General features: G+C 40.2%; 1 protein-coding gene and 1 non-coding gene across 5 annotated transcripts in view; one reads left to right on the top strand and one right to left on the bottom strand.

The window, feature by feature from the left end:
• CDC123 (cell division cycle 123) overlaps positions 1–19163 on the top strand; it is a 58808-nt gene that overhangs the window by 4725 nt on the left and 34920 nt on the right. For all 4 annotated transcript variants that reach the window (XM_021696685.1, XM_021696686.1, XM_044915545.1 and 1 more), the window contains 2 exons: positions 14772–14829; positions 15083–15115. In XM_021696685.1, the coding sequence (XP_021552360.1) occupies positions 14772–14829; positions 15083–15115 (91 nt within the window). The remainder of the gene's footprint in view (positions 1–14771; positions 14830–15082; positions 15116–19163) is intronic.
• LOC123325037 lies at positions 4561–4683 on the bottom strand. The gene has a single exon (XR_006540204.1). It is a non-coding gene; the product is annotated as a U6atac minor spliceosomal RNA (small nuclear RNA).

Genomic DNA, 19163 nt, shown 5'->3' with positions numbered 1-19163 from the left:
GCTTTGGAACCATTCTCTCCCGTTTTTTTTTTTTTTAATATTTATTTGACAGAGAGACACAGTGAGAGAGGGAACACAAGCAGGGGGAGTGGGAGAGGGAGAAGTAGGCTTCCCACTGAGCAGGGAGCCCGATGCAGGGCTCGATCCCAGGACCCCAGAATCATGACCTGAGCAGAAGGCAGACACTTAACGACTGAGCCACCCAGGCGCCCCCTATTTTCTCCTGTTTTTTTTCCTAGCTAAAATTATGTCCTGATCTTTGTCCTCTATTTCTTGTCAATGCTGAATTTATAAGATTCAGAATTGGGTACTTCCTCCTCTCGTAGTCACTGGTTATGAAATTGGGCAGTTCCTGTCATCTTTTCCTTGAGAAAATAGGTATGATAATAACTCTACTGTCTGGAGGTAGGGAGAGGGTGGCAGGGGGAGGAGGGCATGGTATGATCCATTGAGGTCCTTCACCTTTTTTTTTAAGTTTATTTAAGTAATCTCTGTACCCAGTGTGGGGCTCAAACTCATGACCCTGAGATCAAAAGTTGCATGGTCTTCTGACCGAGCCAGCCAGGTGCCCCAAAATACTTCAGCTTTTAAGATAAAAATTAATTGTCCGTTACAAACAGACAGCTTCACTAGGTGTATTATGTAATTCCTTAACTTTTTCTTCCCCGTGGTTAACCCTACCTCTGCCTTCTCTGTTCATGTAGTTCCTCTGTTCATAAAGGGAAAACATTGCTATGCTTCAGTCTTTTTAGTGCAAACTTGAAGAAGTTTAAGAATCATAGAATTTAATGAAGTTCCTATTTTTTCATTCAGGTTTCTGCTCAGAGTTCATGTCACCTAAGTGCTCATCCCTCACGTGCCTTTCTAAAATAGCCTAACAGGAACCCTTGCTGTACTGTACTCCCATTTTTGTAGGATTCTAGGTTGGAAATCATTTTCCCTTGGAATTATTAGAAAAATTTTTTATTATGGTAAAATACACATAGTGCAAGATTTACTATCTTAATTACCTTTTAAGTGTACAGCTCAGTGGTACTAAGTACATTTATAATGTTGTGCAACCATCACCACCGTCCACCTCCAGAACTCTGTTCATCTTGTAAAGCTGAAACTCGGTCCCCATGGAAACACTGGCTCCCCATTCCTCCTCCCTCTAGCCCCTGGCCACCACCGTTCTACTTTCTGTGCCTGTGATTTTGAGTACTCTTAGTACCTCATATGAGTGGAAGTGTGCAGTATTTGTCCTTTTATGACCAGCTTTATTTCACCAGCGTGATATCATTGGGGTTTGTCCATGTTGTGGCGTGTGTCAGTTTCCTTCCTTTTAGCTGAATACTGCTCCGTGGTATGAGTGGGCACATTTTGGTGCTGTACTCTTCACCCCCTTGCCTCACTTCATTTTTCTGCATAATACTTCTTTCCATCTGACATAATTCCCATAACTGTCCAGGTATTAGAATGCCGGCTTCATGAAACTGGGACTTAGACAGTTTTGTTCCTAGCTTTTGGAGCAGTGCCTGACACATAAGAGGTACCTGATAGACATTTGTTGGGTGAAGGAACTTAGAAATGTAATTAGAATTGTATGTGTTTTCAATAACACTAATTTTTTTAAAGATGTATTTTTATTTTAGAGAGAGAGAGTGCGTGAGTGGGGGGGCAGAGGGAGACGGGGAGAGAGTCTTAAACAGACTTCACGTTGAGCAGAGAGCCTGATGTGGGCCTTGATCTCACAACCCTGAAATCATGACCTGAGCTGAAATCAAGAGTCAGACGCTTAACCAACTGAGCCACCCAGGTGCTCCACAGTAACGCTAATTTTAAAACCTTCCCCCCTTTTCTTGTCATGCATTTTCTGTGTAGCTTTCTGGATTATATTTCTGTTTTTGGTATTCTCAGCCTCATAATAACTTGAAAATTATTAATGGAGAGCCTCATTAACTTGGAATAATTGCAGGATAAGTAAACAGAATAGTCAGCCAAGACTCAACTTTGGGATACTTAAAGACATAATTTTATTCTCAAATATAGAACAATAATGAGGTCATATAAATGGGTCTATAAAGAAAATAATTTCTAACATTAGAAAGTACTGTAAGCATACTGAAGAGCCCCTGTGGTGGTTTTCATTGGCCAGATGTTTGTGGGAGCTTGTGGCCGGTCCTGTTAAATACTGTTGAACAGCTCTGTGGGGCGCTCTGCTTCACAGGGATGTACCGATCAGAGAGGGACCCAGCCCTTTTGGAGTTGATGGTTCAGCTTCCTATTTTGTGAGAGTTGATACAGCATAGTGCTGGTCCTCCAGTCCCACTGCCTACTGTCAGATCATATCTTTGTAATTTCTCGTGTTCTGTGCCTCATTTTCTCTGTCTGTCTGTAAATGGGGTGACTGATGTCCTAGAACTTACCTTGGGTTGTTACATAGATGAAAAGAGATCATGTGTAAAATGTCTCACCCAATACTGTTATTGTATGCAATTAGGGAACATTAACTGCACTCACCATCATCATGGATCTCAGTCTGAATATTAAACAAGCACACCAGTAAAGGTGTAAGTGAAAATTGTGATGAGACATTAAATCACTGGGGGTGGGCTGGCTAAGGATTGCAGGGAATACCCGGAAGAAGTAACTTAAAAGCGTCTCTGAGACAGGAAGTTTGGGTGGAAGGTAGTCAGGTGATGGGTGGAGGGAGGAATCTTCAGGCTGAGGGAACAGCATTAAGGAGGGCTCTGAGGGGGCGCCTGGGTGGCTCAGTTGGTTAAGCGACTGCCTTCGGCTCAGGTCGTGATCCTGGAGTCCCGGGATCGAGTCCCGCATCGGGCTCCCTGCTCGGCAGGGAGTCTGCTTCTCCCTGACCCTCTTCCCTCTCATGCTCTCTGTCTCTCATTCTCTCTGTCTCAAATAAATAAATAAAAAATCTTTAAAAAAAAAAAAAAAAAGGAAGGCTCTGAGGCATGGAAGGTCTTGACCTGCAGGACACTACAAGGGGGTCATGTGGCTGGAGTGTGGAGGGCTGAGTGGTGAAGAGTTGGTTGCTGCCATGGGGGAGGTGGTAAGAGGGTGTGTGGGAGTTCTGTTAAAGATCCTAGAATTTATTCTGAGGTCAGTGGGAGTGCATTGAAGAGCTCTGAGCAAGAGTGACTTGAGCAGATTTCAGGTTTTGAACTAGGACTGGTTGCCATGTAGATATTGAAGACCAGTTAGGGGGATACTGCATTGGATCCAATGTGAACTGACAGTGGCTTGACCTATGGTGGTGACCCTGGAGGGGGAGAAGTGAATGGATTTGAGATGTCTTGGAGCTGCACCTTCAGAACTTGGTGACAGAGAAGGAGGTGGTAAGAATCACCCTCTCATTTCCGGCTGAACAGCTAGATGAATGAAGATGTCATTTGCTCAGGCTGAGAAAAGCCTTTGATTTGAAAAGGGTAGTAATTTTTTAAAATTAATTAATTAATTTAAGATTTTATTAATAAGCGTGAACGAGAGCAAGCACAAGCAGGGGGAGTGGCAGGCAGAGGGAGAAACAGGCTCCCCACTGAGCAAGGAGCCCGATGTGGGACTCGATCCCAGGACCCCGGGATCATGACCTGAGCCAAAGGCAGACGCTTAACCGACTGAGCCACACAGGCATCCCTGAAAAGGGTAGTAGTTTTAGATTGGATTCCTTTTTTGGTTAAAAACTTGAAAATTATAGGTGTAATTTAAATGAGGGACATTTACAAAATGCACAGATCCTGAGTGTAACGTTTGGTGAGTTTTGATAAATACATACACCTGTTTCATCACCTCTTCCATGAAAAATACCAAACATTTCCATTCCCCAGGAAAATCCCTGCTGCACCTTTTTGGCCGATGCTGCCTATCTCCCCCCGCCCCACCCCAGACAAACACTGATCTGATTTATATCTCCATACCTTAGTTCTGCCAGCTCTAGGACTTCATGTTAAGTGAAATTGTATAGTATGTGTTCTTTTGTGTCTGGCTGCTTTAACTTCACATAATGCTTTTGGGATTCATCTGTGTTGCTGTGTTTCATTGCTAAGTAGCTTTCTTCAAATGCGTCTTCTTTTTTTCTTTTAAAGATTTTATTTTTAAGTAATCTCTACTTACTCGAACTTAAAACCCTGAGATCAAGAGTCCTATGCTCCACCGACTGAGCCAGCCAGGTGCCCCTAAATGTGTGTTTTTAAAGCTCAGTGTTTGTGTTTTGTGTGTGGGCTTGGTTGTGTATCCCTCTTAGTATATTCCTTGCTATCCTAATCTTTTTTTTCTTAGAGTCAATGGTATTTTATTTTATATTGTTTTATTATTTTATTATTTTATTTATGAATATTTATTTTTTTTAAAGTTTTTATTCGAATTCCAGTTAACATACAGTGTAATATTAGTTTTAGGTGTATAGTATAGTACAGCGATTCAACACTTCCATACATCACCCGGTGCCCATCATGACAAGTGCGCTCCTTAATCCCCATCACCTAGTTCACCCATCCCTCACCCACCCCCCCTCTGGTAACCATCAGTTCGTTCTCTATTGTTAAGAGTCTGTTTCTTGAAAAAAGATGGTTAGATGCCTCAAAGTAGGTGGCAGTGCCTTAACCATATGTGTGTTGTTAGGCCTGAGAGTCTCTTCCATCCTTGTAAAGGGGAGTGCTAACCTCTCAGTTCATACAACACTTGCTATCTTAATCTGTTTGACCTTCCAGTGAAGAGTGGGCGAATAAAAAAATAAGATGAGAAGACCCTGTGGAGCTTTAATTTACCCAAAAATAATGTCATTTAACCTAATCTAAGCGGATATTAGTTAACAATTTTGGTTGGTGTGACTTTAGAGAACAAAACAACCTCCAAGTGATTAAAATCTAGACTCACTAGTCATAGTATCAGTCATCACTTATTGATCAACAGAGCAAGTTACCCTACAGATAACAGCACAATCCTATTCTAGATTTCATATCAGCAATAGGACTCACGGCCTTGGATCAGGACATCCTAATGGTTTTCATTTGTTCAGCAATTAAAGTCCTACATGATCTGAGTTCAGGCCAGAGTAATCCAGGTTGGTTTCTATCAGTAATTTCTCCCTGAGTTCAGATAGTAACAGGTGAATGAGTGTGTATTTAAAATATTATTTATAGAGTACCATAACTGCATCTTTTAGTATGTGAACATTTTAGCTCCGTATGTAATATTTCCCTGCATCAAAGAATACAGTATTATAGTTACAGATAAGTAGAGTGGAGTTAATGAATTAGAGTTACTGAATATTCTTTTTATTGTGAGTGGACCAGTAGTGAACTACTACTTGTTATTTGTAGATATTGAGATAGATCGATTAAGCATCTTTCCTTAGCGTAGACTCTGGGAATATGTATGACTTGGTTTTGTTTGGTAAGATAAATTCTGAAATGGTAGGGAGTGGGAGCAATATGAATGCTTAGAAATTCCATCATGTGTAAAATTGCCCCCACCTCATTTTTAATTATCAAAGTAATACTTCCTCATTATGGTAAACTTGAAAACCACAGAAAATATAAAGAAGCTGAAAAAAATCACTTATAGTTCCACCACCTTAAAAGCAAATGCTGTTCAAATATTGGTACATCTTCTCTAGTCTTTTTAAATATGTTTTTAGTCTAAGTTAAGAGCATATTACATGTATGATTTTTTATTCTTTTATCATTGAAACCATAGCATAATTTTTCCATGTTTTTAAAATGGAAAAATTTTAAAATTATTTTTAATAACTGCTTAATTTTCATGTTTATGTACTTGTTACTAGTGATCTAATTTCATAGTTTTTGGACATTTAGGTCATTTACAGCTTTACTGAAAAGTAACTTTTCAGTGAACATATTTTTGCATGGAACACTGAGATTATTTCTATGCAATAAGAATCCCAGGCCCTAGTCACAGGGCAAAGGTTATAAAAATTTTTAAGACTCTTGACCAGGGGATGCCTGGGTAGCTGTCAGTTAAGCATGTGCCTTCAGTTTAGGTCATGATCCCAGGGTCCTGGGATCCAGCCCTGCATCAGGCTCCCTGCTCAGCAGGGGTCTGCTTCTGCTTCTCCCTCTGCCCTTTCCCCTGCTCGTGTCCCCGCTCTCTCTCTCAAATAAATAAATAAAATCTTAAAAAAAAAAAAAAAAGACATTTGACCAGCATTGCCAAATAGCTTTCACTAACCATTGTACCAGTTTATGCTCTCAACACTAATGTATTAGGGTCTGTATCTCAGAAAGTGAAATTCTTAATGCTTTCCTCTAGGTTTCCAAGTTAGTTGTTACAACAAAGAAATTAAAAGGCAGACCAAGGGGGCACCTGGGTGGCTCAGTCGTGAAGCCTCTGCCTTCAGCTCAGGTCATGATCTCAGGGTCCTGGGATCAAGCCCCGCATCAGGCTTCCTGCTCTGTGGGAAGCCTGCTTCTCCCTCTCCCACTCCCCCTGGTTGTGTTCTCTCTTGCCGTGTCTCTCTCTGTCAAATAAATAAATAAAATCTTTAAAAAAAAAAAAAAAGGCAGACCAAGCCTCTGAATATAATTTCTTCAGTTTCATCTCCCATGAAGTGAATGTGGCCTTTTATCTCCTTAACCTGCCATCCAGCACTCCTGTGTTTGCTCCCTGGGTCAATTGGGGTGATTTTGGTCTCAAGTAATAGAATATCTGCTGTGCTCCAAGTGTTTGTGTGGCCCCCAAATTCATATGTTGAAATCCTAACCCCCAAAGATACTGGGTATTAGAAGCAGGATCTTTGGGAGGTGATAAGGTCATGAGGGCAGAGGCTTCATTGAATGGTCTTTATGCCCTATAAAAGGTGCCCCAGAGAATTCCCTTGCCCCTTCTGCCATGTAAGGACACAGCAAGAAGGTGGCCAGACCCCGGAAGAGGGCTGTCACCAGCACCTACCCTGCTGGCACCCTGATCTTGGACTTCTAGGCTCCAGAACTGTGAGACACAAATTCCTGTTTATACCTGGTGTATGTTATTTTGTTAGAGTAGCCCAGACAAAGACAATATTGGGTTTTAAACATGGCTTAAATAAGGAGGCAAATAACTTATTTCATAAGGAGCCCTAAGGCATGACAGTTATGGTATAGTAGTTCAGGGATGCTAGGACTCAAAATCAGCTTCTCTGTGAATTTCCTGGTTTTCCTCTCCAGTGTCCAGGTTCTCCATAGTCGGTTCAAAATCATGTCCTCACACTATCATATCCAGAGATCCTGTTTCATGTCCCTCTTTAAGAGCAGGACAAACTTTCTCAGGAGTTCTCTCGCCCTTGTTGGTCAGGGGCGGGTCCCTCACGGGCAAGGGGGATGGGATAGCCATGAGTGGTAGATTAGTCTGTATGTACTGTCGTGGCTGGGGGAGAAGTCCATAAGGCACAGGGCACTTAGTTTCTGAACACATTGGAGGTTTTATTAACAGAGAAATGGGGAAGTGGCTATTGGGGTCTGCCATAGCTCTCGATTCTTCATGCCTAATCTCCCATTACCTCCACATAGAGGACATTTTTTTCACTCCAGACTTTCAGTTCTATAAGGTGTCTTGTTTACACTTATAACTTAAAACAGAGTCTGGGCTCAATAAGTATTTGTTGAATGAGTGAGCGAATGAACATGATTCCTTCACTCTTTTCCATGGCGGCCTAGATGGAGTCAGATGAATAGTACAGACCAAGGATGATAACTGGATTTATCTTGTTTGCCAGCTCAGATCTACTGGTAATGGTTTTTTGGAGTGGTGTGTTGAGAAGGGTTCTGAGGCTGTATCCAGGGCTCAATGAGAAAGAATGCTTGATTCGATTATTACTGCCTACAGTGGGTATGGGAAAAGAGGTTGGTAGCGTGCGTTTCTGGTATAGACGGTGATTCATTTTATTGCACATTATTGGGTGTGTCCCACCCTCATGAGATGGGTGCTGAGTGTGCTACAGAAATAACGAGATGGGTGGGATATCCTGCCCGGGGAGTCCCTGTTTGTAGCCAAGTCAAAGATGTAAATAAATAGAAGCTGTTTTTTTTGGAATAAAAGCATCCGTTATTCTGATAATGTGTTTGAAGTTTAAATAATCAGTGGGGTGATTGAGGAAGTTTTTATGGTAGAGGTGATATTGGAACTGGGCTCACAGGTTGGATCTGACTCAGGTGGTCTGACTCACTGCTTCCAGGAACTAATCTTTACTTGTCCCTTTCTGATCCCGAGTTTGTTCTTTCCTGACCTGTCTCCCTTAAGGCAGAATAATAATAGACAAGAATAGGTATGTTCATGATTTGAATCTTTATGACTGTAGAACTGCTGCCACTGTCCTGGTCTTATAGATGGGATAATGGGGCACAGCTCTTGACCGATAGTGCTGGAACGGACACACTCAAGTTCTGTCTGCCTCCAAAGCCAGTGCTCTTAAGGTTTCCTATCGCTCTTAATGTTCCAGCTCTGTGCGAATGTGATACAGGAAATGTAGAATATTTTAAATATTAGCATCATACTTTGGCCAATTCAGTCCTCAGTTTTCAGAGATACACCTTAGAAAGCCAGTCTAGTAAACTTGCAAATTTATACTCTCCATCACTTATGGTGACCAGGTTTTGGGACGTACCTTGCAGTAGGCACTGCAATAAATTCTTCTGAAGAGCTGTATGGATACACTGGCTATAAATATGATTTTAAAAATGTATTTCATTATACTAACAAAGTGATACATTTTCAAGTTCATTGAGTACCTTTTGTATTATAAAGGTTAAATAAGCCATATTAAAGATAACCATGTTGTATTTAAAAATATGTGGTATTGCGGTGGGAGGGATGGGGCGGCTGGGTGATAGACATTGGGGAGGGTATGTGCTATGGTGAGCGCTGTGAATTGTGTGAGACTGTTGAATCACAGACCTGCACCTCTGAAACAAATAATACATTATATGTTAAAAAAAAAGAAGATAGCAGGAAGGGAAAAATGAAGGGGGGGAATCGGAGGGGGAGACAAACCATGAGAGACTATGGACTGTGAGAAACAAACTGAGGGTTCTAGAGGGGAGGGGGGTGGGGGATGGATTAGCCTGGTGATGGGTATTGTGGAGGGCACGTACTGCATGGAGCACTGGGTGTTGTACACAAACAGTGAATCATGGAACACTACATCGAAAACTAATGATGTAATGTATGGTGATTAATATAACATAGTATAAAAATAAATAAAAATAAAAATAAAAATATGTGGTATTTAAAGAGAGATGCAAGAGAAAGAAAGGCTAGCTCCTTGGACAGGGATTCACAAGTGACAGTGTGTTAGTATTATCACAGTGTCTGGTTCTTAGCTTCATGGATCTGGCAAGTCAGTTCTTTAGGAGTGCAAAGGGTTGATAAAAATTTAGGAACTGGGGTGCCTGGTTGGCTCAGTCGGTAGAGCATGCGACTCTTGATCTTGGGGTTGTGAGTTCAAGCCCCACACTGGGTGTAGAGATTACTTTAAAAAAAGAAAATTTAGGGAACTAATTGATACGTGTTAACCAGAATTACACCAGATTGATTAATTGAATGATTGACAAGTCAGTGTGTCAATTTCTTGATTTATAGAGGAGGATATGCCTTTCCAGTGATTGCTACTGTAACACTTACCATATAATACACCCTCAACAGATTTGAAGGGAGCTTCTGTCTGTAGCTTTGTATTTCTTAACAATATACTTACACTAATTATTTCTTAATATTATCTCCACCTTAGATATTATTTCTTGACTGTGTGTTATAGTATTTGAAGATTTAGTTTTCTTACGCAGTCTCTTCTCTTCATTACAGTTTTTGGTTAAATCAGTAGTCCGTGATCACAGTATTATTACATTATAGTGGCTGCTGAGCCACATTGTGTACTATGATTCCCTTTTCTTTACTAATAACCAAATTCTTTGAATTTGCTTTGTTTCCCATGTGGCTGTCACTAATACCTAGTAATTGTTCCAATAGACAGGTCATAACCTGTTAGCTATTTCTCTAAATACTTATGGACACTTCCAAATGGAGGAGTTCCATTTTCCGTTCCTGGAGATTTCACTTTAGCAATCCCCCATCCTCCTGTTCCAATCTGGTAGCTCTTCAGGTCTGGTAAACAGTTGTCACCTTGATACTTTACTATTTTGTGTTGGATTTTCTGTCCCTGGGATATCACATTTTTGGGTCTCTTGAGTTACTCGTTTTATCGAATCTCGTGCTCTACAGTGCATAGGAGGAAACACTTTTGAGTCTTTTCATACCTGAAAAAATTTTTTATTATACTGTAGATTTGGGGGTGAATTGGCTTAGCATGGGATTCTAGGCAGAAAATTTCCCTTGTGATTTTGAAGGTCTGGTCTACTGTCTTCTAGAATGCTATGAAGTCCTCTGTCATTTTGATTTGTGTTCCTTTATTGTGACCCAGTTTTCTTTATGAATGTTTTTGAGAATTCCTCTTTCATGTTTTTGTATTTCATGATAGTCCTCTGAATTGCCCAAACATAGTGACTTAGAACAAGAAACATTTTGTTTGTCAGTGATTGCTCAGGTGGGTGTTGAGAGACAATTCTTGGGTCTCAGTTACTGCTTGTCTTGCACGCAGAGGCACTGACAGCTTTTGTTCTTGATTGTCTTTTCCAGGATGTTTATATAGCAAACAGCCTTGGAAGGTAGATATGATGGCTCTCTCCCTAGCAGAGAGCAGGTTTATTTACTATCTGGCACAGGTAAAGACCGTGTCTCTGCCCTGCCCTTGGGTCAGAGACTGAACAGGTTCACCTGCAGCCCGTTATAAAAGATGAGGTTCCCTAAATTCAGGGTTCCTCAGTTGTGACGCAAACCTGGGCCACTCCTTGACCTCCCCTGGGACAGAGGGGCCAGCGGGAACTGATGGACAGATGAAGCTCATGCTTCACGCTGTGCTGTCAGTCAAAGAGTCCTTTGTTTCTGACCTAGGAGTCTTAACGTCTTCTGTCAGAGTCCACAAAACTGGCCAACTAACCTGTCAGCTTGCAAGGGTAAAATCTCAGAGGCTTTACACTTCTTGACACTGGGTGAGTCTTCTGTTGGTCTTGCTAAGATCGTGTTGCTGTTGTCATTTGGTGGTTCTGCTGAACACCTGGGTGCTTTTAAGGTGGCCTTACTCCCATGTCTGGCCGTTGATGCTGGGCCTCCTTTCCATGCGGTCTCTCATCTCAGAAGAATACTCTTAGCTTCTTTACATAGGTGGCAGCATTCCAAGTGTGAGAGTAGAGGCTGTAAAGTCTTCTGACACCTAGAATTACATGGTGTCACTTGTGCTACATTTTGTTGGTCACAATGAGTCTTGAAGCCAGTTTAAATTAAAGGAATGGGGACATAAATGCCATTTTTTGATGGGAAGAGTGGCAAAGTTGCCCCACAGAGGAGCGTGTCAGACTAGATGGGAAGAATTATTGTGGCCATCTTTGCGCATTGCCTGAGTCCTTCCCCGCCCCCACCGTTCACTGTGCTATGTACCTGGTGAGCCCTTCCATTCTAGAGATGTATTTTTCAGTTTGGGAACATTTAAAAATACTATATCTTTGACAATTTTCTCTTATTTTCAGGTTTCTCTTTCTTGAACTCCTGTTATTTAGATACTGGATCTTGTTGGATTCTCTGAATTTTATTTCATTCTCTGTTGTTTATCTCTTCTTAGTTCTTTCTGGGAAATTTCCTTAATTTCGCCATTCATTCTATTGAATTTTTTAAAAAAGATTTTATTTATTTATTTGACACAGAGAAAGAGAGAGAGCACAAGCAGGGGGAGTGGCAGGCAGAGGGAGAGGAAGAAGCAGACTCCCCGCGGAGCAGGGAGCCCGTCGTGGGGCTTGGTCCCAGGACCCTGAAGTCATGACCTGAGCTGAAGTCAAACACTTAACCCACTGAGCCCCCAGGTGCCCCTCTATTGAATTTTTAAATAGCAGCTACCATGTTTTCATTTCTGCAGGTTCAGTCCTGTCCCCCGTTCATTTGTTTCTTTTCTTTTCTTTTCTTCTCTTTTCTTTTCTTTTCCTTTCCTTTCCTTCTTTTTCCTTTCTTTCTCTTTCTTTCTTTCTTTCTTTCTTTCTTTCTTTCTTTCTTTCTTTCTTTCTTTCCTTCCTTCCTTCCTTCCTTCCTTCCTTCCTTCCTTCCTTCTTTCTCTCTTTCTCTCTCTTTCTTTCTCTCTCTCTCTTTCTTTCTTTCTTTTTCGTCTTTGGAAAAAAAAATTTTTTTAAAGTACTTTCCGTGCCCAGCATGGAGCACAAGGTGGGGCTTGAACTCATGACCCTGAGATCAAGGCCTGAGCTAAGATCAAGAGTCAGATGCTTAACCGACTAAGCCACCCAGGAACCCCTCCTCTGTTCCTTTCTTACAGCTTCCTGTTTTCCTCTCATGGATGCGGTATCTTCTTTTATCTTTTTATCTTTTACCTTCTTTATGTTTTATCTTTATATTAATGATTTAAAAACATTTTTCATCTGGTCCCTTTATTGTCTATTTCTTATATATACCTTTTTTCTCTCCTTTTAAAAAAAATTTTTTTTTTCATCTTGCAGCCTTTCTTTAGTTTTGTAATGATTCTAGGCTTTTATTCATATTTAAGAGTGAGGATACATACACTCACACTTACTCACTATATATCCAGGTGGGGCTTGCTGACTAAGAGTGCCAGCAATCAGCAGGTATTGATGGAAGTTTTCCAGATAACGCTTATCTGTAGGTCTGTCCTCCTGGGTGGTTCACATTCTACAGAGAAGAATGTAATCTCTGTTCTGGGAGCAGGGTGGGAGGAAGGGGACTGGTGGCCTCGCTGTTAGTGTGATTTTCACATGGCTTCTCGTCATACTCTAGCATTTCACCCTCATTTTCCTTTGGGGCATTATGGACCTGAGTCCTTAGCCTCTTTGGTTCATGGAGGAGGATTAGTTGTTAGGGTGTGCAGGGTGAGGAGGGCTGTGTGTGTCTTACTGCCCTTTCTATGGACTTCACACAGGTCACTTGTTGGTAGCCCAGAGCTTCCATCTCATCATCTGTGGTAGGTCTAGGTTCTGCCTGTTGCTCTCTGGGTTATCCTCCTCAATGGCTTTCTGTTTCCCAAACTTTTATTGCTGTCTCTTTTCTGCAGTTGTTTCCTTTTTGGTCCTTTATTTCCTTGGGATTTTTTTCTACCATTTTAATAAGAGTTTCAAGAGGGAGCATAGGGATAGATAAATGCCCATGGCCAACCAGGAGCGCCTCTCTCCCTTCTTAATAGTTTCTTGGTACAGATCCTATGCTGGTTCTTGTTCTGATTATTATTGTTTTCATTGATGTGGTGAGTTCTTCATAGGCCAATTATTTGTGGTTTTGTGTTGATGAGAGGGAATACTCTTGAGTGTTTTCAGCCTTTGCTTCCTCCCTAGGCAATGAAGATTGGCTGCTAGCTGGTCCTTTTCAACATGTGCTTTGCTCACAGGCTTCTTTAAAGATAGCATGTCTGAGTTTTTCTTTCCCTCTTTCCCCCGTAGCTTTCTGTGGTGCCCGTCCAGATCCAGAGTAATTCTTTTTTTGCCCTCCATGGACAGATTTTATTTTAACTTTTTCACTGAACATTTTCAAACACAATATGAGAAAACAGTATGATTAAACCCCACCTACCCATCATTCAGCTTACATCAATAATCAAATTTGCTATTTTTGTCTCATTTCTCCCCTCCACGTTTGGGGAGATGGGTATGGTGGAGTATTTTAGGTAAATCCTCCCCCCTCTTTTTTCACGTAGGCTCCACACCCAGCATGGAGCCCAACACAGGGCTCGATCTCACAACCCTGAGATCATGACCTAAGCTGAAATCGAGTCGGATGCTCAGCCAGCTGAGCCATCCGTTTGCCCCAGTGATGGAGTATTTTAAGGTAACCATTATTTTTATTCAGGAACACATTTTTTTAAATTAACATATAATGTGTTATTTGTTTCAGGGGTACAGGTCTGTGATTCATCAGTCTTACACAATTCACAGCGCTCACCATAGCACATACCCTCCCCAGTGTCCATCACCCAGCCACCCCATCCCTTCCACCCCCCTCCACTCCAGCAACCCTCAGGATCCAGGGTAATTCTTGACACCAGCCCACATGCTCTGTTTTCACTATATAAGCAAAAGATTCTTGATTTTGCCTTTTGGGGGTATTCCAGCTCTTCGGTAGAACAGCTCTTTGGATGATTCCTTTTGGCTTCTTCATCTCACTTGATCTTCCTTGTCTGTGACAGCTTTTCTCATATATTGGGATTCAGAGTTGTAGATGATTGCTCGTGTCCTCAGAGCTGGAGTTTGAGTTTTTCTTTTCCTTGGTTCTAGTGATTTCTGAGAAGAGGGCAGAAAGTGTTTCTTCTGCTGTCTCTTATTGGAAGTGTACTCATTAATTTTATATCAACTTTTATTAGTTTCTGTCTCAAAAAAATGAACTTTTTAAAAAAAGATTTTATTAATTTATTTGAGAGAGCGAGAGAGAGACAGAGCATGAGTGGGATGGCGGGCAGAGGGAGAGGGAGAAGCAGACTCCCGCTGAGCAGGGAGCCCGACGTGGGGCTTGATCCCAGGACCCCGAGATCATGAACTGAAGGCAGATGCTTAACTGACTGAGCCCCCAGGTGCCCCTCAAAAAATGAACTTTTCCTAACCTCCTCCAAGTCTGAGGCTTTTTTTTTTTCCATATGTAGTCAATATACCTGAAATTAGGACTACATACATGGTACCGAAGCATTTTTCTTGCTTAATTTTTGTTTTATGTTCTTCTAGGGAAGATCCACCAACACATTCTCAACCAGACAGTGATGATGAGGCAGAAGAAATACAGGTTGGTTCAAAAAAAATAATCCATTCTATAGACTATTGTAATTTAAATGATCCCTGAAATGGTTCTGATATTTACGTCTTAGCATACATTTGGTAAAGTGAGAAATTACACGGAAACCTCACTTTGACATGTAGTTTGTGTTCAGAAAGAGATGTCTTTCTCTTTTATGTATAATTTTTAGATAGAGCATTGCTTTTTGGAAGCCCAGTACACTATCCACATTTAATATTTTGTTTCTGTCCTCTTCGTGCAGTGGTCGGATGATGAGAACACGGCTACGCTTACGGTAAGAGCAGAGCCATGCCAGTGTGGGGACAGCCTCACGCTGCTACGTAAGGTGCTTCAGGGTTTCAGTACACATCTCTCTCAATTCCCTTTTACTCACTATTTCAAATGTGTGTTTCTCTGTTGGCTTTGATCTATTATTTTGAAAAATAACTTGAATCGTTGTTTATAGGCAAACATGGCCTGCCCTTCTTTCCCTTTGATTTTAAAGGAAATATTTTAAGTGCATAGTTGGTGCTTTGACTTGTTTCTGTTGAGCTCTGAAAAAAGTAATCAAGTCTAACATTGAACTTTGAGGTTCCCAGATACCTGGAACCTAAAAGTGAAATATGTAGTCACTTATTCAACTATATTTAAATGGCATGAAAATTACAGTTTCTTTCAAGTGAGAGTAGAGAAGTGTGTGGCTTTAACCAATATCTTATATAAAAATGTAGAAGTTGATTGAGTGTATTACAGTCTTTCAGGATAAGAATGCTGTTGTCTAATTCAACTTGAAATATATTTTTAATAAAAATATTTTTAAAGGAATGGTGCAGTAAAACGTATTTCTAAAAATACGGTAGATAAGAAGAAACTTCTTATACCTTGGGATAAAAGAGAAAGGTTTTTATACAATTCCCTGCAAATATACACAAGGCACAAGGGAAACTAGTTTTAGGGAAGGTTATATTCTGATACAATTCTAAAGAAGATACTTCTGTTTATTTTAATGGAAGAGACCTGATAGAAGAAAAGTAAGTGGAGATGCCTAAACCAATATATTTCCTGTATAAAAAGCATGCCAACATATACAGAAAGGGCAAGTTTCCATGGTTCATTTTACTCTGGATATCGTGCAAGTCAGTCACTCTTCGTTTCTGAAAATCCTGTTCAGTTAAACATGCATCTTAGTTATCTCTTATATTCAGGGCACTATAGTGGATTCTGAACAAAGATGAATTTGGTTTGATTCCTGCCATTAGGGAGTTTATAAACCAGGGAAAGATGTCTCAGTTTGGGAGTAGATGACAAAGTGCTATCAGAACAGAGAACAGTTAGAACTGAGGTCATCTAGAAAGGGGTAAAGGGAGACATGATATTTGACCTGGACCCTAAAAGTGGTGAGGATTATCAGTGCCAACTCATGCTTTCTAATAGATGACTAGATAGGGAAATTAATAATTTATGTGTGTGTATCTACCATGCTCCATTCACTAAGGACTGGAAGCAGTGATACGGTGACATCATGGTAGCAGTGAGCATACCCAGTGCCCTGATCTTGGTTTCTAGATACCTTCTCAACTAAAAGGAATTGAAGCTCCTTGGAGAAAGTCAAGGCTGGGGGTAGGAAAGTGAAGATGAACTTGCGACAGCTTGTGTCAGAAAGTAAGAATGAGGCAGACATGACAGAAAGGACACAGAGGCCAGCTCAAATGGGTTCCCACTGGCCAAATAGCTGAGTGTCAAAACAGGGATATTAGTGGAGTATAGCCATTTGCTAAGATCAGTGGTCTGTGATCCCATACTGACAAATAAATGGCTATATTCAATAAATGGGAGCAGAAAGGAAAGCCCTTTATAGTAGAAAAGGCACCAGCTCACAAATGTATAAGGAATTATAGAATTGGAAATCACCATTTGGCAACCATCACAGTAATAATTGATGGAATAGATGTTAAAACTCGTGGGTGAGTATTTGATGAGAAAGAGGATACTTGAATATTCTCAAGATATTTCCACCAAAATTACTTATTAATTATAAAGACGAAAATAGTTTACAGTGGAAAGACCTGGAAGCCAAGTGATCAAAAACCTTGCCAGTGATGGGACAGACCTGCATTGTGTACCTCCTGATACCTCCTGATGATGCGCTAAGAAGGACACATCTCCTGCCAAACATGCATAACCTAAATCTAATGATGAGGAAACCTCCAGCAAATGCAATTTTTTGGAAATTATATAGCATAACTGCCAGTACTCTTCAAAAATGTCAAGGTCACGAAAGATAAAGGACAACAGAAAGAAGAACTGTTACAGATTAAAGATTGCGCAGACATGACGGCTAAATGCAGTGGTGCGATTCTAGACTGGATCCTCAGTCAAAAAGAAATGTTTTTCTTCTGCTATAAAAGACACTGGGAAAATGGGTACATTTTGAATAAGATTTGTAAATGAGATAATGGTATTCTATCAGTGTTAGCTCCCTGACTTTGATAATTTTGCTAGGTTCTGTAAAAGAATGTTACTGATCTTTTAGGAAACATACTGAAGTATTTGGGGGTAAAAGGGCATCGTGACTTCTACATACTTTAAGAATGTAAGAAAAAAATTTGTTTTATATGTGCACATATATAAATAAATGCACACATCTGCATAGATCTGTAAGAGAGAGAGTTTTGGGATGGGGAAGGCTAAAACATGTGGTAAACGCCTGGCTGAGGAGTATATGGAAATTCTTACTACTCTTCTTTTAATGCTTCTTAAAGTCTGAAATTATTTCAAAATAAAAAGTTACTAAAGTGACTTGGGTTTCGCTGGATGGAACTAGATGTTGTTGAGCAGGGAAACATTCATGGCAGAAGACTCTTATAAGGAGTGTGGGCCAAGACCCAACGAGGGAAATAAAAGCTTTGACGAGTGGTAATAGTCCATTAATCTAGATACAGAAACATGGAATTTAAAATGGGAAAACTCAGTTGAGGGGGGTAAATCTCAAAAGTGAGAGCAGTTTGCTAAAAGTATACATACTAATGACAGTTAATTTTTTAAAATGCTATAATTAATGGACAGGCATATATTATTATTAAGTATAAATCATGATTCTGGAAGAATACGCCCAAGTCTGTAATGCTGATTGCCTGTGGGGAGGGGAAGGATTAGGATTAGGGAGGAGAGTGAGGAGGTAAGAAGCTTCATTTATATTGTAACCTTGTTCCCTTAGGAAATTTAAAGGTCTGGGTTAAGTATACCAAATTGTTGAACGTATGGATCCAGGAACACAGGTGTATATATTTTTTTTGTATATTTTAAATATTTCATAATTAAAAAAAAGAATGGGTATGGTAGGTGTAGTTGGAAAGACAGGAGGGTTTGGATCACAGAAAGTCCCCAGATATGATAAAAAATGTAGATTTTATCAATCACAACAGGAACCTTTTCCTGGAAAACTGAGGTATATTGCATATTTGAATCAACTCCTTGAGCTATGAGCTTAAAAGAATTCTATTAGTTAAATCTGTTGAAAGGTAATTTTCAGAAAAAGGTAGAATCATGATTCCATATTGATATAAAACTCTAACACATGTTGAAGGTTTTATTTAACTCATGAGGGATCTAGGCAGATGTTTTAACTGGTTCCAAAGAGAATCCAAAGGACAGACACATAGATTAGAAATACTGAAATGAATACATAAATGAGGCAGAATTGGTTTTGCTTCCCTCAAGGGTGTGTGTGTCGGGGGAAGACAACTGGCTCTCTGTCAGGCAGGATAGAATTTTTATGTCCATAGAAAAACTTTTCATTGTTATCACTTAACCTACAGTTTGCCAAGTTATAAAACAGCTCATAGACCTAGCTAGAATCAGATAATCCAGAGGGTATGCTGTAGGTAGATAATACATAGTCTTCCACTGAAGCACACATTTTTCTCCACAATACATAAACTTTTTATAATTTAAATTTGTTTTAGGATCCTTATAGCAGGATTTCCTGAAGTTGAATAATTTGAGGATTTGAGGTGATTTGTCACTTCTCAAAATATAATACATAAATATAAAGCAATGTGAAATTTTATGGGTTAGGAAAATTAAATTGTTTTGTCTTTGAAGAATGAATCCTTTCACGTTGTAAATTTTGTATAACTACACCATTCATCGAAAATATTGCTAATGCAGATTTTAGGTAAGTGTTTTTATGCATAGAACCCTAGCTGAGCCACATCAGTAACTTCAGCGGATCATAAGGAAATTATTGGCTTAACATAGATCATAATTCCTTCTCATGGGGAGAGGCAAATGGTAGATAAAGGACTCAGGCTGTTACTCATTTTGAAAGCCTCTCAGAATGG

This window comes from Neomonachus schauinslandi, chromosome 5 (genome assembly GCF_002201575.2).
Source record: "Neomonachus schauinslandi chromosome 5, ASM220157v2, whole genome shotgun sequence".
Lineage (NCBI taxonomy): Eukaryota > Metazoa > Chordata > Mammalia > Carnivora > Phocidae > Neomonachus > Neomonachus schauinslandi.
The sequence above is the reverse complement of the archived record's forward strand: the minus strand, read 5'-3'. Positions and strand labels throughout refer to the sequence as shown.